Below are 25592 nucleotides of genomic sequence, written 5' to 3'. Positions count from 1 at the left end.
ATCCATGGAACACAATTTAATAGCGCACAACTTGCCGACACTGATTTCTGATCTTGACAACGTTTCTGGGCCATCAAACAGGGAGTGCTGCTTTGTTTAGCCACCCCAGGAGGTGCTCCTTGGCACCCTATCTACTCCCACTCTATGTCAATTCCTCCTCGAAAGGAATGACACACAATCAGTATTATTGCTGCTAGAATAATATTGCATATCACCAAAAAATCAAAATACACTAAATTTGTCCATGGCTTTAACATTGACAGATTTCATAACTATGAATTGAGTGTACACGCAAAAGCGTTGAGATCAGCTATATAATGGAAGACAATTTGATTATAATAATGAAATTCGAAATGAGATGAGAATGAGATAGTTTATGGAATTAAAAAGATGTAAATTCGATTGCGGTTATATCCATTATGCATAACAATTAAAGATCAAAATTTTGGCCGTAGTAATAATGGTGAAATATCTTTGGAGCGAGATACATCAATTGTTCGAATGGGAGTTGAATGTAGAACTGAAACTACATGTAATGCTACTTCAGATACATATATAAAATTTCATTCATTTCTTTTCCAAAAACACAAAAAGTGTATAAATATTCTTCTTTCTATTAATTCGATTTTCTTTCTTTGAATCTCGATTTATATATATATATATAATTTATTTATTTTTTACAATAATCAATCTTCATTTCGAATTATAACCATGATGGTGAAGTTATTTTTTAGCCAAATTCATCATCTTTTCGATTTCAATTGAAAGTGCTAGTGCTGCAAAAATAACTTGAGATACAAATACAATGAAAGCTTAATAATCAGATACATAATGATATTATATCAAATACATTAATAAATATACTAGATATAACCAGAGACGCATATGCACGCCAGATACATTAACATAAAAATCAGATACAAGACATTAACGATTTAGGTACATTAATAGAAAGTAGATACAAGACATTGGAAGTTTAGATACATTAATAAAAAGATAGATACATAAAAATATTAAATGAGATACAGGAAAAACACACACACTAGATACATAGGGCTATTAAAATCAAGGGCGACTAAAATCAAATACAATTCATAAAGTTTAGATACATATGAAAATTAAACTAGATACATAATGAAATAATTTTACCAAGTTCTGGAGAGATGGCAAAGGGAAACTTGATGATAGAGAAAAAATATTAATGGTAATTGGATCATTAATTTTGGTGTTTAAATATAAAGATAATTAATCAATTATAGTTTTAAGGGATTTGTGTATCTAATATGTATTTAAAATATATGGTATAAAATATTAAAAGTGATAATATATGTAATTGTTTGAAAGTAGAGATAATATTAGTGTATATGGTAGAGATGTACGTTTAGTTATGTAGTTTTTCCCAGATTTTTTTATTTATTTTATATATGCATAATGTCTAATCTATATACATTTTCTTAATAATGAGTAAACACTTAACAACATTCAGATAAATGCTAAAAAAGTATAATTTATATACATTTTTATAAGATCTAGTCCACCTACAATAATACTGATTTTTTTTTATCAGATTATACTACTGAAATTTTTTTTATCTTTCAATTAAAATATATAACAAAAAAATGATAAGTCGATAGACGCGTGAAATTAAAATATATAACTAAAAATTGATAAGTCGTTAGACGCGTGAAATTCAAATATATAACTAAAAAATGATATGTCATTAGACGCGTGAAATTAAAATATATAACTAAAAAATGGTAAGTCGTTAGATGTGAAATTAAAATATATAACTAAAAAATGGTAAGTCGTTAAACGCGTGAAATTAAAATATAAAACTAAAAAATGATAAGTCATTAGACGCGTGAAATTAAAATATAAAACTAAAAAATGGTAAGTCGTTAGACGTGTGATTTACTTTTAAGTTTAACATTTTAGTTATATTTCATTATCAAATACACATAATTATAACATGTATGTAGATGTGTTCGATACATGTCGGATGAACTAAGTATGATACTAACTGTAATTTTGAAAATACAAGATAAATAACGTAATTAGACTCTAAACTAATGAGATTTGTATGTTTGCTCTTTATAAATTTCAGATGTGTTTTAAAATAGGGGTCCCTATATCGGCAATTTGTGCACTGTGCACTTTCCCCAATCTAAAGCAAACAGCTTTATCACTCGAAGCCCAAAGTTGTGTGATACGGAACCCGGGTCCAACCGTTGCAGGCGCTCTACTTCGGCGAAGTCACCTACGGGTCAGAGAAGTGACTCGCTCTGTGCCTGAGGAATGGTAGGAAGAAATGGATACTGAATTTCATCTACTCCAACTTCCATGGTAGCTTAATCATTGCCTATGCTAGGTTAATTGTCTATCGTACTGAAATCCTGACGATTCTGTTACTGTTTTCGGTCCCTGGCCGTTGACAGTTCTCACTATGCCTTCCGATGCTGACTTATCGGACGATGATCGAAAACCTAAGGTTGGCCCTAGCGCTAACTCCATCGATCAGTCTTTGGACGCCATCGAGAATCAATTATCCTCGATTTCAGTTGGTCAATCCGAGTACGAATCCGAAGCCGACTCCGACGTCGAAATCAAGGAACCTTCGTCATCGAATCAGGATAAGCTGAAGGAGCTCCCGAATGGACTGTTGAATAGGAATTCCGAAGCTGATACTTCTGAGGAGCTTCCTCCTATCAATGTGGTTGAAGACGTTAGCTCTTCGGTACCCGTGTGGAGGAACAATTCCGAAGAAATGGAGGCTCCGGCAAGTCCTAGTAGCAGTGGCTATGCAGGTGAAAGAGGGAGTAGCAACGCTAGTAGTAGGGACACTGGCATTGAGGAGGTCGACGGTGAGATTCTTGAAATTGGCAATGGTGATTCTTTTGATGGAGGTTCGAACTCTCAGGTGCAATGGCTTCCTGGGAAACGCCATGGCAATGAGGTGAGTCCAACAGAAGCTAGTGAATGTGAACTCTTTAAGTAGTAATTGTGGCTAGTTTAGCAATTACTAAAACAGTGCTTTGCAATGAGGGAATTTTAAGTCTAGATAGTCTTTTAACACAGTAAAGTCAAACTGAGTACAACCTGTAGGCTGCAATAAGATTCAACTTTGTGACTACCTGTAGGATGAAATCTCACATTTAGATTTTAAAGGGCATGAGCAGTGGATGTGGTAGCAATTACGGTTTATAAGCTTACAACTTTTTTATATTTCATCCTTATGCACACACTCTACTTATCAAGACTTCCAGCTGCATTTTCATCAATTTGATAACTGTGCAAATTAGAATTGTTGAGAAACTAGTCAAGGTATGTTTAAGAGTTCGCCTCGATGACAATGACAATCAAACAATATTTGATACGGCTATTTTGCAGAATATATACTGATGAGATCATGAGACTAATTTATATGCAACAACTAAAACGTATCTTCAGTAGCATCAAAAGGGAAGTAAAGGAGATCCACTGTTGATATGGTTCAAGTTTATCTTTTGAGTCTTTTGATTGATGAAGTGCAGGATGATGCTTCTATTTCCTGGAGAAAAAGAAAGAAACACTTCTTTGTCTTGAGTCACTCGGGAAAACCAATATACTCGAGGTCAGCGTTAAAGCAGCCTCCCTCCAGAGTGCTGAATGGCATTTATTGATTAGAGTACTACTACTATATACTGTTGTCTGATTCTTCCTAATCATATTGCTGTCTTCTGAGATCTGTTATTTTATTTTATCATTCGTTTGAAGATATGGAGATGAACACAAGCTTGCTGGATTCTCTGCCACTTTGCAAGCCATCATTTCGTTTGTTGAGAATGGGTACTTCGCCTACCTTGTTACCTGGTAACCCCTTCCTTTTCAGCAAAGTCATAGTGGGATATTGAAGTTTGCTTGATTGGTCTTTTTTTTCAGGGGTGATCGAGTCAACTTGGTCAGAGCCGGGAAACATCAGGTCAGTCTCTTTTGTGTTGAAATTCTCTATAATGCAACGATGATGGAACTTGTGCTTTCTTGCATGGTCGATGCCTCACCTTCTTTTATGATATTTAATACTTGGATATTTTGAAGTTGCACGGGTTAGGGTGGATGTATATGTTCCTGCTTACGTCAGTTCATGCTAGTCTTTTTCCTTTTTAAATGCTTGAATGTTATTGTTTAAAAATCGGCATTGAAGGAAAGAAGGAAAGAGAAGATAGCCATATGCTGTTTGGCTTTGCGAGTGAGTGACCACCTAGGAATATTTTGTAATTTTTGCAATTGAGTTGCAACATTAGGCAACTTAACTGGAAGCCTTTCTGCTTAAGCATTTTTAAAATATGTGCTGCCTGATTTTCGTTTCTTGTTTAACGGATATTTAAGGCTTGTTTCAGGTTGTGTTTCTTGTAAAAGGACCTATTTACTTGGTTTGCATAAGCTGTACAGAAGAGTCATATCAGTCACTGAAGGGACAACTAGAGCTCCTCTATGGTCAGGTAAGTCACTTTTTTTCTTTTTTTGTTTCTTCTTTCGTTTCTTTTGATTGTTCAATTTTGTACTAATTGAGGTGCTGGCCTGGTCATAGTTTCCTTAGCATGTTAATTGACTGCCTGTTGTTCTGACGGATGAATGCAATTGCTCATGTATTAGTTGTTATCTATGCAGATGATACTTATTCTTACGAAATCTCTGAACAAATGTTTCGAGAAGAACCCTAAATTTGACATGACTCCTTTGCTTGGAGGAACAGATGCTGTCTTCTCTTCTCTAATCCATTCATTCAGTTGGTTTGTATCTATGCTCTACCTTCACTCTCTTTCTCTCTGCCTTTATACTTAGCTCTGTCGTGATACCTTTTAGGCTTTTACTTGTGACATATTAGTCTTGCTAATTGAGATATCATATACTTCATATACTTTGGTGAGTCCGGACTGAGGACAATTGTTAAATCTTAAAGAGTACTGAGACAATCTGTCTCCTTGGAACTCAAGAAATAACTTAAGGAAGCTTTACCCATTTATTATAATCATATAATTTATCTACTATGGTATGAAATGAAAGTCTTATAAAAACCCACTGGCAGTGTGACAATATGTCATGTTTTCGAGAATATAACTAAGTAAATAAAAATGTGCTCTCTTTAACAACTTAAACTTTTAGATGTCAAACGCTTCAACATGGTATCAGATAGGCAGAGGTCTTGGGTCGAATCTCATCTCCACTCATTATTAAAAGGAATTACCATGTGCTTGGCTCATGAAAAAAGAAACAGGATCGCACATGAGGGGGCCTGAGAATATAAGTAAGTAACTAAAAATGTGCTCTCTCTAACAATTTAAGCTTTTAAATAAGATGGTCACACATTTCAAAAGAACTACTAAAGATATGTTCCTTAATTCTAATGACATATACTTTGTCTACTATGGTGTGAGATCGCAAATTTTTAAATCTCAAGAGTTCTGGACATTCTGTGTCATTGAAACTTTGGAGAACTTCTGGTCCTTATTTGTTAACTTGTTTTTAATTGCATATGGGAAGGAAATTTTTTATTGAACTTGAGAGGTGTAGAAGAATTCAATGTAACAGACACACGATCCTCCTTCCATAAAGCTGGGGGTTGGGAGAGAGAGGAGAAAAAAGGATCAGGAAAACATAAAAGTTGGAAGTTATTTTTCTGTGTAGGAACGACGAAAAAGTGAAAAGATTATTTTTCTGCCTACTGTTTAGAAGATTTTCTGTAATCTGCACAAAATTTATACTTATATAAGTTATGGACAAGATGGTCACTAGAAAATATTTTACATTGCCAGAAAGGAAAGGCATAAAGTTTTTAAATGTAGCAAAAGTTCCGTTCCATCTCTGCTGAGTTCCTGTATTATCAGTTCTAGCTTTCTAGCATAATTAGGACCACTGTTTTCTTATGCTGATAGAAGAATGTTGTTCTCTCTTGTCTAGCTACTCCCAGACCCCACTTTGTGGGATTTCACTGGGTATGTTGTTGTCTTGTCTAGCTACTACTTGTTGAATATAGTAGATGTTAATGTTGTTTCCCTATAAAATGAACCTTATCATGAAAGAAAAACTGAAGTGCTGTCTGATAAAATTGTTTTATTTCCTATGAATACGCTGTATATTAGACTTGTGTTTACCCTGCAGTTGATTTAATCCTATGCTTCCTCATTTTTGTTGTTTCTGTTTTTTTTAATCCCAACACTAACTATAAAAGGAAGCTTTTCTTTACCATATTTTTGATGATGTAGATATTTTACTATATTTTCAACTCCTTCTAAAAGGTTCTGCTCAATTTTAAGATACAATCTGGATATTCTTCGAAGGGGAAAAAATCTTGGGAAGCTTGTTGGTTGAATTTTCAGAATACGCTGTTCAGTTGACCTTGCTGATAATGCAAACTTTTTTACTTGGTTCTAATAGAAACTGTTTGTACCAGTGCTAATGATGTCATTACCTATACTAATATATTAGCTATGCTTATTTTGATTCCAGGAACCCAGCTAACTTTCTCCATGCTTACACATGTCTTCCACTTGCTTATACGACAAGGCAAGCTGCTAGTGCCATCTTGCATGATGTAGCTGATTCAGGGGTCCTGTTTGCCTTATTAATGTGTAAACACAAGGTCTTGTTTCTATTTCTTCTTCTTCTTTCAAATTGCACATTTCAGTGGTGCATAGGTTTCAGTATACTATATTGTCTAAAGCATTCTGTTTTAAGTTGATTTGCAGGTTATCAGTCTTGTTGGTGCACAAAAAGCGTCTCTTCACCCTGATGATATGCTATTGCTCTCCAACTTTATTATGTCTTCTGAATCATTTAGGCAAGTTCAACTAACTTCTGATTCTTTGTTTGGGCCATTTGCTTGTGAATCTGGTACAAATATTTGGAGACAATTGATAAGCTCATTTTGCACATGTATATGCATATTTTTGGTGCTGTTTAGCCTTATTAGGCTGGTAACTGACCTTTTTGAATATATGATTGGGGCAGTCAGTTATCCAGGCAGACGTGGCCTTTGAGGATACAGATGTTACTGTAAATGTCCGCGCTAATTTTAGTATATTTGTCCTTGCATTCTTTGTAGGATTGTGTAGTAGCGTTTAACTAATTACTATTATGAAATTTCACATTACTTTATATGAGTCTAGTTTCACGTAATTAGATCATTTCTACTAGTTGTTACATTTCAAAGTTTCCTAGATTTCATTCACTTAGGTTCCATGTGCTTTGATCAATTCATTTCCGCAACGAAGGACCACTTTTTTCTTGAGGCTCCAAAACATTTATCTGGCCGTCACATGATCTGGGCTGCTGTGGAAATTTTCACTTTTATGCGTATGGTCCCTATTGATTTGGTGTAATGACTCACCTACAAGTTCTCTCCTGGACATTTGTCTTGTGTCCTGAGGCAGCATGTAGCTAATGTATCTTTTGGCATAGCTAGGAGTTGTTTATCATCATGACATTGCATCCAAATTCTTTTCTTCTATTCTGTGTGGTTGGTGTTCATAATGCTTCTCCCTCTCATTGTTACTTTAGTTTTTTCTCTTTTTCTGTGCCCCTTGTTGACTGTGAACGGTTGGATCATAGCTTACATAATAATAGTACACCTTCGTTTCAATTTGTTTGTCTGGTTTTGACTTGGCATGAAATTTTGAGAAAGTAAACAAGACTTTTGAATTTTGTGGTCTTAAATTGAAGATATGTCAAATGTACCAAAATTTCCTTTAATCATGTGGTCTTTAACATGTCATGTGGAAAGTTGGAACTAAGGAGTTGCCAAAAAAGGGAAGAGGCATTCTTTTTGACAAAGTTAAAAAGAAAGTAGGACAAACATATTGTAACGGAAGGAGTATAATTTGATGGCTGAGAGATTATATTAAACTGAGTGATAGCCTAGTGAAAAGGACCTAACCTTGATTTGGGGTTCCTGTCACCAAGAGAGGAACTGGGAAAAGACCATTGACGATTCTTGGGCAAAGAGGATTTGGTGGTGGGGTTTCTTCCATGTTAAGGAAATGATAACAAAATAAATGATAGATCACATGTTACAGCCCACTCAAGGTCTGTATTCCATTTATACTTATTAATTTCTTGGAGGCTATGTTATAACACCTCATTATGTCATGCAGGACATCAGAATCCTTCTCACCAATTTGCTTACCAAGATATAATCCCATGTCATTTCTACATGCTTATGTGCATTACCTCGATGTAAGTTGGGACGGTGTCAAATTACTCTTTAATAGTCCCCTTCTCCCAAAATGTTGTCAATTTCCCTTCAAAGGGTAATATTTATTACTTTGTACTACAGATACATTCTTGCAAAATTTCAAATCTGTCAAAATCTATTATTTTATCTTTTATATTTTGGCTGTTCTTTTGTACAACTATAAATGTTAACTCTCTTATTCCATGCAATTCAAAATAAGACTGTCAGCTTAATACAGAGAAAGTATCTTCTGATGAAATTTTTTAAGTTAAAACTTTCTCAAATTTTTTTTTTAAGTTAAATCTCTTTTTGATTCTTGATAGTAGGTTGTCTTACAATAATTCTAGGATTTTGATTTTTCCAAATTACCCAACTTTGGTGCTGTATATTACAGGTTGACACATACTTAATATTGCTTACTACAAGTTCAGATGCCTTTCATCATCTTAAAGATTGCAGGTAAATGATGTTCTTTGATTTCTTTTTTTTCAAGGTACATTTGGTTCTACTTTTCAAAGCTGAACTTTTTTCTTTTGTTTCCATTAGATCTCTGAACCATGGAAATGTGAGCCATGTATATCTGTTCTTAAATTCCGTCAAGAGGCATTAGCTTGTTAAACTAAACTACTTTTATCTTTCCCATAATAGCAATGTTAAGGCAAAGCTCTTATCTATCTTGTAGGATTCGTATTGAAAAGGTACTTCAGGAGTCCAATGTACTTAATGAAGTTCAAAGATCCATAGTAGATGGTGGCATGCGTGTTGAGGATTTACCTGCTGATCATGATTCTCATTCTGGAGCAGTCTCCCTTCATCTGGGTCAGCCTGGGCATACTAGAGAATCATCAGAGAGATTTGCTGAAGCATTCATAGGTGTTGGTGGTCCTGCTGGACTTTGGCATTTTATGTATCGAAGTATTTATCTTGACCAGTATGTGTCGTCGGAGTTTTCCTCACCAGTAAATAATAGACAACAGCAGAAAAGGTATTACTTTAAGATCAAGTTGCTGTCATAACAAACAATACTTCTGTCTCTTTCCCCCCCTTAAAGACGAGATCTTTTATCTGCAGGTTGTATAGAGCTTACCAGAAGCTTTATGCATCCATGCATGACAAGGAAATTGGACCGCACAAAACTCAGTTCAGAAGGGATGAAAATTATGGTACGTACTTTGGCTGCTTCCCCTGCTCTCCTCTTTAGCTCTTGAAGCATGAAGACCTTTCTATTTTCTTCACCTAATTGAATGTTTGCATATAATATTTATGGCAGAAATAAGCTATTAATTAAACAGTTAACATGAATCAGTGTTGACAGTCATTTCCTTCCTAGACGACTCTTGCTGTCAGAGAACTACAGCTGACATGTCACTGCTGCCTTTTGCGATCATTGTCACAGAAACTTTTTCCACCATAACATAGCATACAAAGTTAGTTAATTGAGGTCCAAGTTGCATAGATAATCTGATCTACTTATCCTAAATCTTTTTTTTTTTCAAATTTAAAATAAGTCTATAGAACCTAGATCTATCTATCTTTCTCTTGCATAGTACTGTAGAGCAGGTTAATTTTCTTGTCAAAGCTTTGAGGTTGGGATGAGAAGTCTTTGGGTTAACACTGACAGTTACTGGGTAAGAGATGTCAAAAGAAAAAAATCATTCTCCTATTCATTTTTATTGTACTTCATGTTGCTGTTGGTCGTTATTCATGAACAAGAAAAGAATATAAATCTAGTGAGTCGTAATTGCAAGAAAAGTGTGATCCCTTGCAAGTTTGCAGGTAATTATTTAAAAATACTTTTCATAGTTGTACGTTGAGCCAATTCTAAAAGCTAAGTGCGTAGACATAAGTAAATGAATTGTTCTTGTTGAGGATATATGTAGTTATTAATTGGCATCATTATTCATATTCCTTAAAATTGGAATTCTTTCAGGAAGGTGTTCGGTATAATTAAGTTCAGTTTTCACTTTTTTTGGTTCCAGTATTGACCTTTATTTTATTTTAATTTCTTTCAATGGTTACTAAATTTTGGGTTGGGAATTGAGAAACATAGAAAAAACGCCTCATGACATTGTCACATGATAATGCTTTAGTTTCTCTTGGGATAACTTCCTTACCTTTATCTTGCAGTTCTACTGTGCTGGGTTACTCAGGATTTCGAACTTTATGCAGCATTTGATCCCCTGGCAGACAAGGTTTGATTATTTATTTGTTCTTTTAAGCCTGTTATTTGTCTAAGTGATATCTTGAGTGTCACTTTTATTTTTGAGAGATTTTCCACCTATCATTTTATGGGCAGACAAGGTTTTATTATTTATTTTGTTTTTCTAAGCCTATCGTTTGTCTAAGTGATATCTTGAGTGTCACTTTTATTTTAGAGATTCCACCTATCAATTTAATGCTGTCATATATGCTATAAGATGTGACTCCATTTGTCTTTGGTTGAGGAAGGTTTGGACTATTCATTGGACAGTTTAGGTATTGAAACTTTGGCAATTCAAACATGCAGACCAATGAGATTTAATAGACCTTAGTTCACTTCTGTTCTGTACTGTAGTGAGCTGGTTACCATTTATAATAACACATGAGATATGTTAATCGCTAGGCCATGAGCCCTAGCGATTGAAATCAAAATCTCACTATTTGCTCAACAGAGAGAATCCACCCCTAAATACATGTTAACTTATTTTTTATGCATCATTGTCAAACAGCTATTATTTGAGATGTTATTTCAGGACTAGCGTCAGTTTACTTACCACAATGAGTACATTTTTTATATACTGAAATTCTGATAAGTATGTCAAAGCTGATTTTGTCTATTCAAACTTCAATATGGTTTAATAGTTTAAGCTTCATCAATGTGCTTGACATGTGGGGTATTATTCACAATAGTGATCCTATGACTTTTCTTATGCCAATTATTTGGGAATGTGAGCATTGCACTATTTACCTGTGATCTTACAGTTTTTAACGTTTGGTAAATTTCCACCTTGCAGGCTCTAGCTATTAAGACTTGCAATCGAGTATGTCAATGGATCAAGAACATAGAGAATGAGATTTTCTTGTTAGGAGCCAGTCCTTTTTCATGGTGATTCTCTCCATGTTTATCTTTTCTCGAATTCCTTATAATAAGTTATTGTTGCCTCATTTCTGTAGGCTTCCAATTTTTGTGGTTATTTAGAAAATGCCAGTTGTAGTTTAAAGTTTGGCTGTCAAGATATGAGTTGTCTCACTCTAGCCGTCATTTTATTTTCTCTTGTCAATTTATGAAATTTTGTACCTTTAATCTGTATCAAAGGTTTATTGTGTTCTATATATACCATCTTTTTTAATTCCTGCAGTACCCAACATCTGAAAGAATAAAAGATTTTGTTGAATTTCGAATGTGAATGCCATACTGGGACTAAAGCGCCACAGAATATGGTTGCAGTTTGTAACCATTTATTTCTCGTCCCCTTCTTTTTTTTTCTCCTAGAGGAAAAGGTCATTTTTTCGGAATTTGACACTAACTCATTAACATCTATAAAATGTCATCTTGAAAAAATTGGATATTCAGTACAGATTCATCTTGTTCCCTATGCAAGAAAAGTTATACAACATAGAGAGTATTACACAACCTCGGAGAGGTGGGTTATTTTATTTATCCTCTTTGTGTAGGTTGCAGAGTGAACCATGCTTGCAGTCTCACAACTATTTGTGCTTTGCTACTACGTATCGCTCTGTCATCTGCATCAATGTAAAAAAAGCTACTGTTAAGGACTCCACAGAAACGTAAACAACTAAACGATGAAACTGCAATCCACTGAAAGTGATCCTCTTGTAAAACATATATGGATAACAGAAATCTCTCTATTGTAAATACATGTGGCATAAACTTTTTGTATGTTTAATGAATACAAAGATATGAAGGTCAACCTTAAACATGGTTCCCTCTACTGATCACACAAGGTTATAAAGATATGATAATGAGAAGGAAATAACTATCTTAATGTAATTTGACTGAAAAAGATGAAAAATCAGAAATTAACGATGGACATACACAAAAACAACTCTGTATTAACAGTTGTGACGATGAACATACACAGAAATCTCATACAGCAACTGCTTCAGGCCTTTTGCTTGTCTTGATCCCTTTAATAGCTGCAACATGTTCACACAATATGTAAGTTCTAAGTTTATTAATCAATAAACATCAAGTTCCAAGCTTCTCCGTATGGCAAAATAAAGAATTTTATATCCTTGCCTTCAGCATAATCAGGAGCTCCAAAGACAGCAGAACCAGCTACCAAGGCATTGGCTCCAGCTTCAATGACCTGCAAGAAAAAAATGACTGTTAAATCGTAATCTCATAAGGATAAATGGTTGGTTGCTTTGATACACCGTGTTCACTTTGTCATTACCACACGCAATTCTCTACAACTTGAAAGTAGGTTACTCTTCAGTACAATATAAAACACGTTTGCCGCAATAAATGGCAAAATTAGGAGAAAGATAAGGTTGTGCTCCATGAAACCTGGTAGAATATCAGAACAATTTAGGAAAGGATTCGAATTCACAAGATACAACAATCCCGAAGTAGCATTTTCACACCACTTGCAATGCTGCCTGCAGGTAAGATTTATCCTTCACATCCTATGACTTATCCCAACAATACATGGAAAAGAAAAATAAATCTTTTAAGAGTTAATGAGGGTCAGGTAACAAGCTTAATGGGTGAGGGGTTTATAATCACGGGAGAGCATCATTCACCTTGTAAGCATTTTTGGGACCAACTCCACCATCAACTTCAATCCAAGGGTTTAATCCCTGCAAAGTTAACATAAGAATGTCATCACATTGAATAGTTTGCAGAGACTGAAAAATGGTAAAAAAATTACCCTCTCAGCGCAGATTTTTCTCAAGTCCGAGATTTTCTTGACCTGACTCTCAATGAAGCTCTGTCCCCCAAATCCAGGGTTTACAGACATAATCAACACCAGATCAACAGCTGTTGCACGAAAAAGAAACTATAAGCAATTTATCAACCTGGCTCACTTTGGATTCAAAGCTTAGTGCCTTTTCCGATCTAGCTTTCCAGAGGCAGCATACAGGTTATCGACAGGAAAATCCTTGGTAACCAGATTAGAACTTTGCTACATGTCTATTTCCCCACCCCTTTAAAGATTGACGAAAGCTTAAACAATTGAAAATACGGGACCTCATATTAAGAAAATGGGACCTTGAGCTTACTCAACTTTAACAGCTAACTTAGGAGGTAAGGATTGTCTAAAACCATATAATTGCCCATTATTATTTATTAGGGAAACCAAGAATAAGGATCGGTTCCAACTCTAATAGCATATCTGAATAATATACCTTGAGCCTAACTCAATACAAAAGACTAGCTCATGTGGGGGACTCTATAACCTTGCTTCTCAAATCAATATCTCTAAGGTAAGTTTTTCATTGGAGCACTCAAACTAATATACAAGTAGTTCTAGGGTACACTTCCAATGCTTTTGCTTCATTCATCAATCTTGAACCGTTGCGGCATTGTACAGTATATTCAGAATAGCTCAGACTAGTAGGAGCTAAGGTGATTTGACATGTTTTCTACCATATGAAGTAAGTTTAAAAGATAACATAATCTATATCACCTATTTAGAGGAGTACTTCTCCCATCTCTCGATTCCAATTTCATTATTGACTCTCACATCACCAATATAAAAGAAGAAAATTGAAGCAGAAAATTATAAGAAAAATACTAAGAGAATCATCTCTGGGAAGTAGTCTCTTAACTTAAGGAAATGAAAACTCCAATTTTTTAATAGATGCTACAAGTGTCATAACTCATGTACAGAGACCAACAACCATTTGTTTCTACACTGCACAGTTGCTACAGATTTATGGAGCACTTTCTTCTCTCTTTTTGGACTTAATTGGTCATGCCTTGGAATACCAAGGAAAACTTTGAAAGTTGGAGACATGGAAAGTTGATCAAGCCATCAGGAAGATTTGGAGAACATCTCTGCAAGCATTTTGTGGGTTTTGTGGACAGAATGAAATAGGAGATGTTTTTGATGATGTATCAACTCCCAATCACTCTATAAAGGTTAGGTGCTTAATGCTTCTGATAAGCTGGCACAATTTGTTCCCTGTAGATTCTCATGACAACCTTTTGCTCCCTGTTAGCTCCCTAATTCTAGAGTCGACTTTTTTCGCTTGGGAGCTAGCTCAGTTTTATTTTTGGGTGCAACATCTTTTGTAATTTGCATCTTCTTGATGCCATCAATGAAACCATATACTTCATCAAATAAAAAAGTTTTCTTAAGAAGCAATATCTTACCATCAAGGACATATTCAATTGCGGTTAAAGGGGTTCCAGGATTGAGGACAACCCCAGCTTTTGCTCCCAAACTTTTAATCTGAAAAAGAAACAATCAATAAGGTGGTCAAGACACACTTAATAGGTGAAACAATGAATAAGACAGCTAAAAATCACAAGTTACCATGAAGTTAGAGCTATATCTTTGGGTAACAAAATCATAATATTCTGAAATATCACCAGCTGAATTTCTATATCACATATATGGCTCTCACCATTACAAATTACAGCACACCATTTTCAATGTCATGGAACACAACTAACCATGATCCTATATAATTTCTCTAGAACTGATGGTTTATTTTAAATAGATAAAGTAGATCATATAAAAGGTAATCAGAAATCTTAAAGAGAAATTTCAAATGAGTAAGTGTTCAATGTAAGAAAAGCAAGCACTCTACATTTTTTTCTAACCCCCATGGTGTGAGGATGCTTTGCATCATGTGGAAAATGTTTCAGAGAAACATCATCTATAATAGAAGTAACAAAATTCATCATGAATAATTAATCAATTACCTCCAACAAATCATTTATAACTGATATCCTAAAAGAAAAGCATGCAATAAAGGTAAATGGAAAATTCCAGTATTTAGAATTCAGGATACCGCGAATCAGCATGGATTGATCTTACAAATAGAAAATTTGTAGTAAGTGAAAATGTTAGGCTGGTGATATTCTGTTACTTATGTACAGCATTCCTAACAAGAAGCCTGTTACTGTAGCCATTTTAAAGTAGGTTTGCAATCAAATTCCTATGAGTAGATAGTCGTTACTGACAAAGAGATATCTAGTATTTCGACAAAAACAAACATGCCTTTGAGCATCAAAAGGTCTAAAGAATTACAAAATCAAGAGTAAATCTTTTAGATATGTGAAGCCAAAAAATTCAAGAGACTGACAAAGGCATTTAACAAGTCCCATGTACCAAAATTTTTAGCAAGGGTAAGGCAGTTTTGATAGGCCTTTTCCCAAAGAAAAGGTTCAGCGAATTTGTAGGTTTGCTCCTATAGAAAAATGCAGAAAATTTCATAGGAAACACACTGAGAAACACAAGTCTTTGTTTCAAAGATCACTTTAGCAGTCATTGCGGTTCACACAACTAGCTGCAGTAGCCAAACAGAAGCAATGCATCATTATGACTAAGATAGCTTAATTTGAATGTCATTTTGTGCACTTACTACAAACAGTTCTATATAGAGCAGCTAAATAGCCTTTTTACAAAAAATATATTTTTCATTGGCCAACCTATTATGTAATCCAAAAAACTCAAGGTAGAGGAATTTGTCAGGTTGCAGTGCATTAACGCTTTCGAAACCACTGTTGATAAGAACTTTCTAGATTCCTTGTATGATATCATAAGTACAGCTTGGGTCCGTATTATGCAAGCAGACATTGGTTTTGCTAATTCGAATTGAAGAAGGGAAAGAAAGAAAGACAGACTCTTACCTGATTTATTGTACGATGCAAGTGGATCGTAGAAGATTGCTCACAGTGAACACTGACAATATCAGCACCTGCTTTTATGAAGTCAGGTACTCTCTGGTCAGGTTCGACAATCATCTGCAATGGTCGGTTGAAATTGAACATTAGCAAAAGCATTTTCACGCATATAGACCTGAAATAGTTTTACCACATGAAAACAAAAAGAACTACCAGATGCACATCCAATGGTAGATCTGTGATAGGGCGCAAGGAATCAACTACAAGGGGTCCAATAGTTATATTTGGAACAAATCGACCGTCCATCACATCTACATGAATCCAGTCGCAGCCTGCCTGCTCAATTGCTTTCACCTAAATGCATGAAAGGCGCAAGAGTAAAACACTTACATGTGATGAATGATTAACCAGCTTAAGTGCCATTCTTAAGGGAAACCACAAACAAAAGAGAAGAAATTCATAAAAGAATCGACCTAAAATGAGGAAGGCAAAATATATTTGCTCAATATTTTAAACTTGTAGATGTATAGAAATATTTCTTATATCCAGTTTCCAAATAGAAATACACCTTTTATAAGATCTATATAAAAATGCTAGGGCAAGAGACCCATATGACCACAAACCTGCTCTCCTAATTTAGAAAAGTTAGCAGAAAGGATGGACGGAGAAACAATAATGTCACTTTTTGAGAACTTATCCACCCGAGAAGAAGCGTTCACCACAGTTTGAATTCTCCTCCTGCATTTACAAACAAAATTAGGAACTATATTTGGACAGATTGTGACGCTAGTATGAGGGGGCATAGTTGCAGAAAGATAAACACCTACTAGTGAAATTTCCTATATTTTAAGATAGGAAATAAGAAAGAAAAATGCAGTTGTTAGCAAGAAAAGTAAATGAATTGCCCATGTCCAAAAAGAACAAAAAATGCATGAACTCAGCTGATATATTCAAGAAATCGGCTCATTTTTACAACTATATAAGCAACATTGCATCACCTAGTGAGCATAATCTCATCAGTGAGATAGATAGTTAATAGCTACAGGAATCAAATTCAAGTTATGGTTGGTGCCTGTTGAAAAACATAGAAATCAAAGTGACTTGAACAAAGATTAAATGAGAATGTAAAAAAACATGACGTTGTCAAGAAGCATTCCTGCATGAGCTTTACATTATCAACCAATTGTCAATTGAAGAGGGTGGTTCTTGATGCTATTAGATTCTAAATTGTCTACCACAAGGCAATCCTGAATTGCATATTATCCAGCTTAGAACATTGACTCTTCAAGACCATTTGCTTACCACACACAGGAAAATCAAACTTCAAATAGGATATGAAGCATATTCACAAACATAGGGAGTGCAAAAAATCCTGTTACCACAACAGCACCAAGAAAAAGATCCAAACACCCTTTCTACACACCCAAAAACATCAAGGTCCGATTTTTTTCCTGTGGAAATGAGTGATTCAAGACTTCCCACACCAGGCTAGCAATCTAGTTAACTTGCGGACCATAACTCCAAGTACAACGATTACAAGTAAAAGAGTTAATTTTTAGGGGAAAAGAAAGTAAGACAATTAAGAAATTAGAAAAACCTGGTGAAAGTGAGTGAATTGGGGTTGGAGAAAGAAATCTTTTGAAGCTTTTGACTCCCGCCAAATCCACTAATTTGGGATTGTAACAGAGTTGATGAACCCAAAGAAGAAGCAGTCGCCATTGATTTTTTTTTTTTTTTTCTTGAAGCAAACTTTTTCCTTGTTGAAAATTGAGGATAAAAGTTGGTACTTTGTCAATTTGAAAGCACCACAGCTCAAAATTCCAACCACCCTTTTGAGAGACTTCCAAGACGAGAACCGAAAACTGTTATTTTTGAGGAAAATCAAGAATGAAATATCAGGTGGACACGTGTCCGATTTGGTTTCTCATAGTGGCTTTGCTTATCTTCAATGGTTGGCCCTTCTCTTTTGCTAACTCAATTTGTAGGGAACAGGGGACCTCCCATCCTTCATTTATCGCATGATGGCCACAAGCACACAAACTAAACACCAACGTAGAAAGGCCAAAGCCAAAAGTCACCTTCCTTATAATTTTATATTCAAGTTATTGTAACAAAGTTGTGTTTTTTTTCTAGGTAACTATTTATTAGTTGCATATATTCATGAGTTATAATTTAAGTATAACTTTTTTTTTTTTCTTTTTAGATAATTTGATCGTGATAAACTCTAGGGCGGAGTCGATTGAGGGATTCATTCGATTATTTTAATTATGAGTTTATATATAGTTAAAAATATTTTCATGTATTTATAGTAGATGTTGAATCTCCTTGGATTTCATTATGTGTTTATTTTGAACTTTTTTAATGAAAATCCTGACTATGACACTAGAGATAATATCTTTAGATTATGAGTTTATATACTTTGAACTCAAAACTTTACAATATCATACTATATATCAGAAGGAAAACAACAAAAACTTTAACAAATAAACATAACTATATTTGGATTTTACTTTCTTGAGCTCTTAACAATGAGTTGGTAATAATTGATGACTAAAGAAATAAGAGTAATTGAAAAATTTGACAAATATATCTTCCATTTTGTATCTGTATAGTTTTTAATTACCTACTCTCTAGAAGTCAAAGCTTGCCTTCATTCAAAGTCAACATTTAATAATGTTTTCTTCTTGTTTTGGACTGATATTACTTGCTTAACATTGTAAGTATATCAATAACTTATGAAAGTATACATCTTATTGACCTGAAATCGTAATGGCATTGAATCTTTTTTAGGGTACTTTTTTCTTAAGTCGCGGTCATGTCTTGCCCCAATAAAATTCCAGGGGGTTGGTGTCAAATATAAAAACTCAAGCTCAAAGTATCATGTTTGTCCAATTCGACCAACATTCTATGAATGATCAAAAGATTTTAATAGCCAAAATGAACAACATTGAAAGTCATGTATAATGAAAAAGGAAACAACAATAGAGGCAAGATGATCTGCACTTTGCAGACAAAGGAAAGCAATCATCACTAGTAAATTGAAATTAATTTAATCGGTACATAATGTATCCACCAACCATTGAATTTGTTGTTAACTCTTTGCCAAATCTGTTATTCTACATTTGCAACTGTCTTTTCAGTTCTACTTGCTTCGAGTGACTATGAAGCGATCCAAGAAAACCTTCAATGATCAGCAAGTTTCTACTGATCGCGAATCAGGTGCTGTTTTGAAGAATTCAGTGAAATGGGGTCTGAATCCAATGACACTCGTGGGTTTTATAGTTGTTCTCTTGATGGTTCTTACGATTGTTTTCTCAGTTGCATTCTTTTTCGGCGACTTACCTTCTGATTGTTTGTGGACTTTGGCTGAAGCTAGAATTTTTCATGTTAAACATTCAAAAGGTGCTGCATTTTCTCTTTATTTTCCCACTTATTTGCTTTTCCTTTCACTTGTATAGTATTTCTGCAATTCAAGTTTGTTGAAAATAGAATAATATGTATAGAAATTACGTGACATGTCATTCATTATGTTTCATAATGAATAAAGCTAAAACAAAGGAGCAAGTTTAGCAACAGAAGTTTCCATTTCATGGAATTTAACTTTTCTGATGCAGAGAAAATACTTGTTTGTTCTACTGAGATTGTGCAGTAATCTTACTCTTTTCGTTTTCTTTCTTCCAGCCACAGTATCTGAAAAGGATATTCTGCAGCCACTGACAGTGCCAAAAGATAAACTACTTGGTGGCCTTCTTCCTACTGGATTTGATGAAACATCTTGTTTGAGTAGGTATGAATCACACTTATATAGCAAACCTCTGCAGCATAAGCCTTCCTCTTATCTTATCTCGGGGTTAAGAAGATACGAAGCTCTTCACAAGCAATGCGGACCTTACACAGAATTATACAACAGAACAGTAGACCTTATAAAGTCCGGTGAATACAGTAGTGGTTCTTCAGTTTGTAACTACGTTGTTTGGATATCGTATAGTGGTTTAGGGAACAGAATACTAACCTTAACTTCTGCTTTCCTTTATGCTCTACTCACAAATAGAGTCCTTCTGGTTGACCCCAGAGCTAATTTGCATAACCTGTTTTGTGAACCTTTTCCTGAAGTTTCTTGGTTGCTTCCTCCAGATTTTCCTATTATTGATCAGTTTAGTAGCTTTAATCAGAAATATCCACATTCTTATGGTTATATGGTGAGAAATAATGTCACAGGCAAGTCAAGAATACCTTCATTCCTCTACCTTCATTTATCTCATGACTTTGATGTGCAAGATAAATTATTCTTCTGTGACACTGACCAAACTTTTCTCCACAAAGTCCCTTGGCTATTTGTGAAGTCAAATAACTATTATATTCCTGCTCTTTTCTTGATCCCATCGTTCGAGCAAGAGTTAAACAATCTTTTTCCAGAGAAAGAAACTGTCTTCCACTTCTTGGGTAAGTACCTTTTCCATCCAACAAATTCTGTATGGGGGCTTATTACTAGGTACTATCAAGCTTATTTAGCTCAAGCAGATGAAAAAATAGGCATTCAAATTAGAGTTTTCAGTTTAGGTGTAAGCAATTTTAAGTATGTGTTGAATCAAATATTAGCTTGTGCAACAAAGGAGAATCTGTTACCACAGGTTAACCTGAATGAGCCTATAGTCAATTATTCTAGCAAGACGAAGACTATAAGCGTCTTGATGACATCTCTGAGTTCACGATACTTCGAGGAGATTAGGAACATGTATTGGCAGAATCCTACTGTGACAGGAGAGATTGTTAGTGTTTTTCAGCCAAGTCATGAAGAGCATCAACAAACTGAGAAGCTGATGCATGACAGAAAGGCCTTGGCAGAAATGTATTTGCTGAGTTTAACTGATAAATTGGTTACAAGTGGATGGTCCACTTTTGGTTATGTGGCTTATAGTCTTGGAGGTTTGAAGCCATGGATTTTATACAAGTTTAAAAAAGGGACAGTCCATGATCCGCCTTGTTTTCGAGCTACGTCTTTGGAGCCATGTTATCATTCTCCCCCTTACTACGATTGCAAGAAGAAAACAGCAAGTAATAACACAGTTAACATTGTTCCTCATGTGAGACATTGTGAGGATAATAGCTGGGGTTTGAAGTTATTCGATCAAAAAGGTGAATTGTTGTAACCAACAATTGTTGCAGGAGTAGTTACTATAACTTATTTCAAGATTCTTTCATTGTTATGATTCTTAGACACAACCGTATTTTTACAGTTTTTGATGAAAGCTAAACCATAAATTTCTGTTTCTGTTGGGACTCTTATTTGTCTGATGGAAAGTACTTGTGCTTTTTTGCTGGACTACCTAAATCACCAGACAAATATGTTACGTTTCCAAGCCTTGATCTGAGCAGATGATGTCTTTATTTAAGATAAAGCCCAATTCTTGATTAGGAGGACCATCTACCAATGGGACCAAAATAGTAAGGTTATAGGTACCCTTTACTGCATGACAAACAATGGATTACACACTTCCTGTTATATCAAAATTTAAGCCCCTCATATGGTTGTCAGACATTTCATAAGATTAATGTTTACGCACTCTATGTAACTTAACAAATTGTAAGAAAAGAAAATGGAAGCGAATATATAATGGTAGTTTTTTAAATCAGAATCATAACATATTGTCTTGGTCTCTATTTTCTTTTTCCTTCATAAATTAAAAGTAAACTAGTGAGGAAATGTGTTTACACGTCAAGAAACTTTATGGAGCTCCATGTACATGACTACATGGTATCAAAGCCAACAATGTAAACAGTTAGGTAAAGGAGGTGGTTGTTAGTTATCCGCCTGCTCACCACCAGTTTCAACTTCTACCCTGTGTTAATAGAAAAACCGGCAGATCTTTTGAATCCATCTAGCCAGTATCAGAATCTGAAAACTCCGCTTGGTAAGCATCTTTTGGGTCCACGTCGGTCATAGAAGGTGGAACAAGATCGTTTCTTGGGCGAGTTCTTCGCTTTCGCATGGTTGCGTCCTGCAAAAAAGATACAAAGGTGGAAACGATCCAAGTCAATTTTCAAAGAGGTCAATATAAACATCGTTTCAGGAACAAACTGAAAGTGCCTATCACTACCTTTGCATTTGGTTGATTTGACTGATCAGGCTCTCTGGTCTGCTGGTTCGAACGTTCTGGCTCATTGGATTTCTGGCTTGAATGATCAGGCCCGCTTGACTGAGCTACCTGACTTCTCTTAAACCAAACACTGCCAAATGAGATCAGTGCTGCCAGGAGCAAGAAAGGTCCAACTCTTGGATCGCCGCTGTAATCATGAACTTTATTTAGGAAACTTTTGACCCTATGAATCACTCCTCTACTAGGACTAACAGTTCCTTCAGACCAAGATGACCAACTGGAATCTGCATCCTCTGGGACCAATTCAGGAGTTCTTGTTTTCTGCAACAAAATGTATATATAAAGATACAGAAATAGAAAAGGAGCCTAGGAAAGGGATAAAGACAAGTTTCTACTGTTTTACATCCTTGCAATAATCAACATATGAATAACATGAGAAATCATTATCTCAGGATTTTGAGATCTATTTTTCCTCCCACGTTGATTAAAAGGACATTGCTCCTGTCACTCCTCCCACATACATTCATAAAGTACCTTCCAGACTAGTATCCATAATTCCACCCAAGTGAGAGATGATAGATCAATCTCCATATAGATTTAGTAGCAAAGGGTTAATAATTCTGCACATGCGAAGTTCTGGTATATCAACTACACTAACTGGCAACTTCTGTCATGAATAGAGCTTACAATCTTGAAGGAGGGGCGTCATTTATAAGATCCATTTTCAAACCCAAAACACCATTGAACCAAAAAATAAGAACAAGATCCTTTTGGTGTGAACAGAGAGATTTGGGAAATTAACTTACAAATGAAGGAAGGCTCTTTGAGTCACCATCTTTGATAATCTCAGAAATCCATTGTACGATCTGTCATTCCAATTTACCATACATTAGATATCTAGATATAATCATCATGAACGTTCTCATACAAGTAGTTGGCTCGATAATGAAGAGTCAAACAAATCTCAGGATAGACTATATTTTCTTATCTAGATTATTTCTCATGAAAGCAGATAATTCAGTCAAATACCATACAGGGAAAACACTTAGAGAGCCAAATATTATTTGGAAAAGCATATTACTTGCATGTTCTTAAAGCAAGAGGCATTTGACTATAAATGAGGCAGTCTAGTAGATGGAAAGGAGTGAACTGTTTTTGCATGTCCTAGTTAGTTATAAGGGGTTGCTCAAAAACAGAAATTCACAAGTTTTTCCAACTTCACAACATACGTGCTTTTTTATAATCTTTATGAGGGACCTTGCGTAACTATCTAAAAGTGGTATCATGCGAACATGTGAATTTTGGAAGGAAACCAGTGGGAAAAGTAAATAGTTTAGGAAGAAAAAACAGAGCTATAAATGCTCAATTAGAAGCAATTTTGGAAGGCTCATCACTGAGTGAAGCAAAGAGAACCGTGGAAGGAACAACATTGATATCGTCCACTATAGACGCTGTAATCTGTTTTCAACAGAAAAAAGAATTGCTCTACAGAGCAAGGGAGAAGATGCTTTATATACATATTTCGGTGCTGCTGTCAAGGAACACTTGATAGATTAGCTAGTGAGTTTATACTCAAATCACAAGAGAATGAGAAAACCAGAATCATCATGTGACTTGCTATTGTATTTCAGGGGATCTCTGTCAGTCTACTGACCTGTTCAATTTTATTAGAACCATTGTATTTTGCCACAAGCTGAGCTGCAGGATCAGTTTCAACATTGTACAATTCTGAGAATTTGCTGGTTGGCTGTTTTCCAACATCCTCTGTATCATTCCTATCATAGCGTATAATGAACAATTGTGCTGTGTCTGTTATATCCCTCATCGGCCCACAGGTCTCATAACTATTTTCTGAATTAATGTAGAAGAAACAGTAACTCTGTAGAACGGAGAAGCTGTTAGCCTTCAACATGGCAGAAAGAAGAGTCATCCAACATAAACATAAGAACCAATCAAAACTTACATGCTCAGATTATTTATATAAATAAAAGCCTAGATTTAGAGGAATAATAGCATAGGGAAAGAAAGTTAGCTATATGACTCACATTCAAGTTCAGGGAGCATCTCTCAACTATAGAAAGGGAAAAAAAAAAAGGTTTCCAAAACATGACGAGTATTCAAGATTAACAACATTTGGATCCAAAACCAACAGGACATTAGAGCCTATCAAGTAATCAATCAACTAATCCCCAATCCCAAATTAGTTGGAGCTGTGTAATATGGATCCTCTATATCCATTATTCTGTAATAGCTAAATAAAATAAAACCATCAAGGCAATCAGTTAATGCACCTTCTCCAAAATTGTGCAAAAGAATAAATAAATTCACAGAAGTTCCCTAGAACTGAAATTTTTTCAGGAAACACTATAAGAATCTAAGATGGGGGGTCAAATACGCACAAACAAGTAATTGAAAGATTCCTAGTTAAATATCAAAGATAAGAGGTGGAAGGAGTTTGATCTTCACTCTAGAAAATAAATGCTAAAGAATCTAAATTCATGCTTTTCTGTAGTTCTCTATGGACTCCGCTCCATCAGTCTGTCAAAAGACAACTCCTACTGCTGATGGGTATGAATCTACTAACAGATTGATCTAATAATATAAAAGGTAATGATAATTAGGGTGCTAAAGTTAAAAAACACTGGTGCTACAGAAAATGTAATCACGTCACTATTTAACCAACGCAATGCCAAAATTTGAAGAGAGGTTCTCACTTTCTGTGCTTCCCCATCAAGCCAGGTAAATGTCAACCGTTTCTGTTTTAGTGCAAGCAGAGCTGGTGCAGATGGCAGATCTTGATCCACTGCAGTCAAATCTCTATCATTTGAAAGGGTTTCTTGAATCCTGCGCATGGTCTTATGTGATAGATAATTTACACCATCAGCTAATGTAACAGACATTCAAAGCATTTAACATTTTTTGCATGTCGCTTAATGTAAAACAAGAGTTGGAGCATATGAATCTACCTAAGTGGTGGTCATAATGAGAAGTACTTCAGGCCCCAGGGGAAGTCTCTACCGCATTTTAGGATTAAAGGAGTTCACCGGAAAATGCATTGGAAGGATGAGATCTTTAGCTTTTATATAGGACATAACAAAACGGAGAAGGCATATATAATATGAAGATGCAAACAAGTAGACATCATTATGGACAGATTATTCTAGGTGTTGGTATCTTATTAAAGTGTTCCAATTCTAATTAAACCTTCATCTCAACATTCTTAAATAGAATTGTTAAGACAGTTCTAATTGTTGGAGATGCACATCTTCTATGTATTATCAGGTGATCCTTAGCAACCCACAACGCAAATTTCGTATGATCCAGGTAGTCCAGCATGGCCATATTAACATCACAAAAGTACATACGCTGAATAGGACTTTATAAGTTCATGTCATTCATGGGCTTGGGTCTTTTGTTCGGCCCCTACTCGGGCAGATTCATGGTATTACTAGTGCCAACATCTCTCTCTCTCTCTCTCTCTCTC

At 35.2% G+C, this 25592-nt stretch overlaps 4 protein-coding genes across 5 annotated transcripts in view; 2 read left to right on the top strand and 2 right to left on the bottom strand.

The window, feature by feature from the left end:
- The first annotated feature begins 2087 nt into the window (after positions 1–2087).
- On the top strand, positions 2088–11519 carry LOC125858259 (vacuolar fusion protein MON1 homolog). The gene is made up of 14 exons (XM_049537976.1): positions 2088–2953; positions 3531–3610; positions 3754–3825; positions 3919–3958; positions 4377–4478; positions 4648–4769; positions 6487–6619; positions 6726–6817; positions 8130–8211; positions 8604–8668; positions 8892–9194; positions 9281–9372; positions 10337–10401; positions 11203–11519. Exons 1-14 carry the CDS (start codon positions 2444–2446, stop codon positions 11296–11298), a joined length of 1854 nt encoding a protein of 617 aa, XP_049393933.1. The 5' UTR covers positions 2088–2443; the 3' UTR covers positions 11299–11519.
- A 185-nt stretch (positions 11520–11704) lies between these two features.
- Positions 11705–18064, bottom strand: LOC125858497 (ribulose-phosphate 3-epimerase, chloroplastic). 2 transcript variants are annotated; one of them, XR_007445752.1, is made up of 10 exons: positions 17608–18064; positions 16634–16748; positions 16224–16364; positions 16017–16130; positions 14532–14610; positions 13084–13193; positions 12956–13012; positions 12450–12519; positions 12246–12346; positions 11705–11932 (listed from the first exon to the last, which is right to left on the bottom strand). XR_007445752.1 is itself a non-coding variant. In XM_049538286.1 (10 exons), the coding sequence occupies exons 1-9, from the start codon at positions 17727–17729 to the stop codon at positions 12297–12299; spliced, it is 858 nt and encodes a 285-aa protein (XP_049394243.1). In that variant the 5' UTR covers positions 17730–18064; the 3' UTR covers positions 11705–11932; positions 12288–12296. The 2 variants fall into 2 exon arrangements, 1 of the variants encoding a protein (XP_049394243.1); XM_049538286.1 differs by having other exon boundaries at positions 12288–12346.
- A 1107-nt stretch (positions 18065–19171) lies between these two features.
- LOC125857841 (galactoside 2-alpha-L-fucosyltransferase-like) lies at positions 19172–21160 on the top strand. Its single transcript, XM_049537489.1, has 2 exons — positions 19172–19412; positions 19698–21160. The coding sequence occupies exons 1-2, from the start codon at positions 19172–19174 to the stop codon at positions 21158–21160; spliced, it is 1704 nt and encodes a 567-aa protein (XP_049393446.1).
- A 701-nt stretch (positions 21161–21861) lies between these two features.
- LOC125857616 (uncharacterized) overlaps positions 21862–25592 on the bottom strand; it is a 16762-nt gene continuing 13031 nt past the window's right edge. The window contains exons 16-20 of the mRNA XM_049537224.1: positions 24823–24963; positions 23763–23987; positions 22915–22974; positions 22109–22429; positions 21862–22009 (exon numbers count right to left, since the gene is read on the bottom strand). Coding sequence (XP_049393181.1) covers positions 21890–22009; positions 22109–22429; positions 22915–22974; positions 23763–23987; positions 24823–24963 — 867 coding nt within the window. The 3' untranslated portion in view covers positions 21862–21889. The remainder of the gene's footprint in view (positions 22010–22108; positions 22430–22914; positions 22975–23762; positions 23988–24822; positions 24964–25592) is intronic.

The sequence above is a fragment of the Solanum stenotomum genome, chromosome 3, assembly GCF_019186545.1.
Source record: "Solanum stenotomum isolate F172 chromosome 3, ASM1918654v1, whole genome shotgun sequence".
Classification (NCBI taxonomy): domain Eukaryota; kingdom Viridiplantae; phylum Streptophyta; class Magnoliopsida; order Solanales; family Solanaceae; genus Solanum; species Solanum stenotomum.
Note: the sequence above shows the minus strand (reverse complement) of the source record. Positions and strands in the feature narration are given on the sequence as shown.

Excerpts from the sequence above, each read along its gene's own strand:
- LOC125858259 (XM_049537976.1), top strand. The coding sequence starts at position 2,444 with ATGCCTTCCGATGCTGACTTATCGGACGATGATCGAAAACCTAAGGTT. Across the intron at positions 3,611-3,753 it reads GGAAAACCAATATACTCGAG|ATATGGAGATGAACACAAGC; the intron begins GTCAGCGTTAAA and ends ATTCGTTTGAAG. Across the intron at positions 8,669-8,891 it reads CATCATCTTAAAGATTGCAG|GATTCGTATTGAAAAGGTAC; the intron begins GTAAATGATGTT and ends TCTATCTTGTAG.
- LOC125858497 (XM_049538286.1), bottom strand. The coding sequence starts at position 17,729 with ATGGCGACTGCTTCTTCTTTGGGTTCATCAACTCTGTTACAATCCCAA. Across the intron at positions 13,013-13,083 it reads GAAAAATCTGCGCTGAGAGG|GGATTAAACCCTTGGATTGA; the intron begins GTAATTTTTTTA and ends TTAACTTTGCAG. Across the intron at positions 12,520-12,955 it reads GTCCCAAAAATGCTTACAAG|GTCATTGAAGCTGGAGCCAA; the intron begins GTGAATGATGCT and ends TTTTTCTTGCAG.
- LOC125857841 (XM_049537489.1), top strand. The coding sequence starts at position 19,172 with ATGAAGCGATCCAAGAAAACCTTCAATGATCAGCAAGTTTCTACTGAT. Across the intron at positions 19,413-19,697 it reads TCATGTTAAACATTCAAAAG|TATCTGAAAAGGATATTCTG; the intron begins GTGCTGCATTTT and ends TTCCAGCCACAG.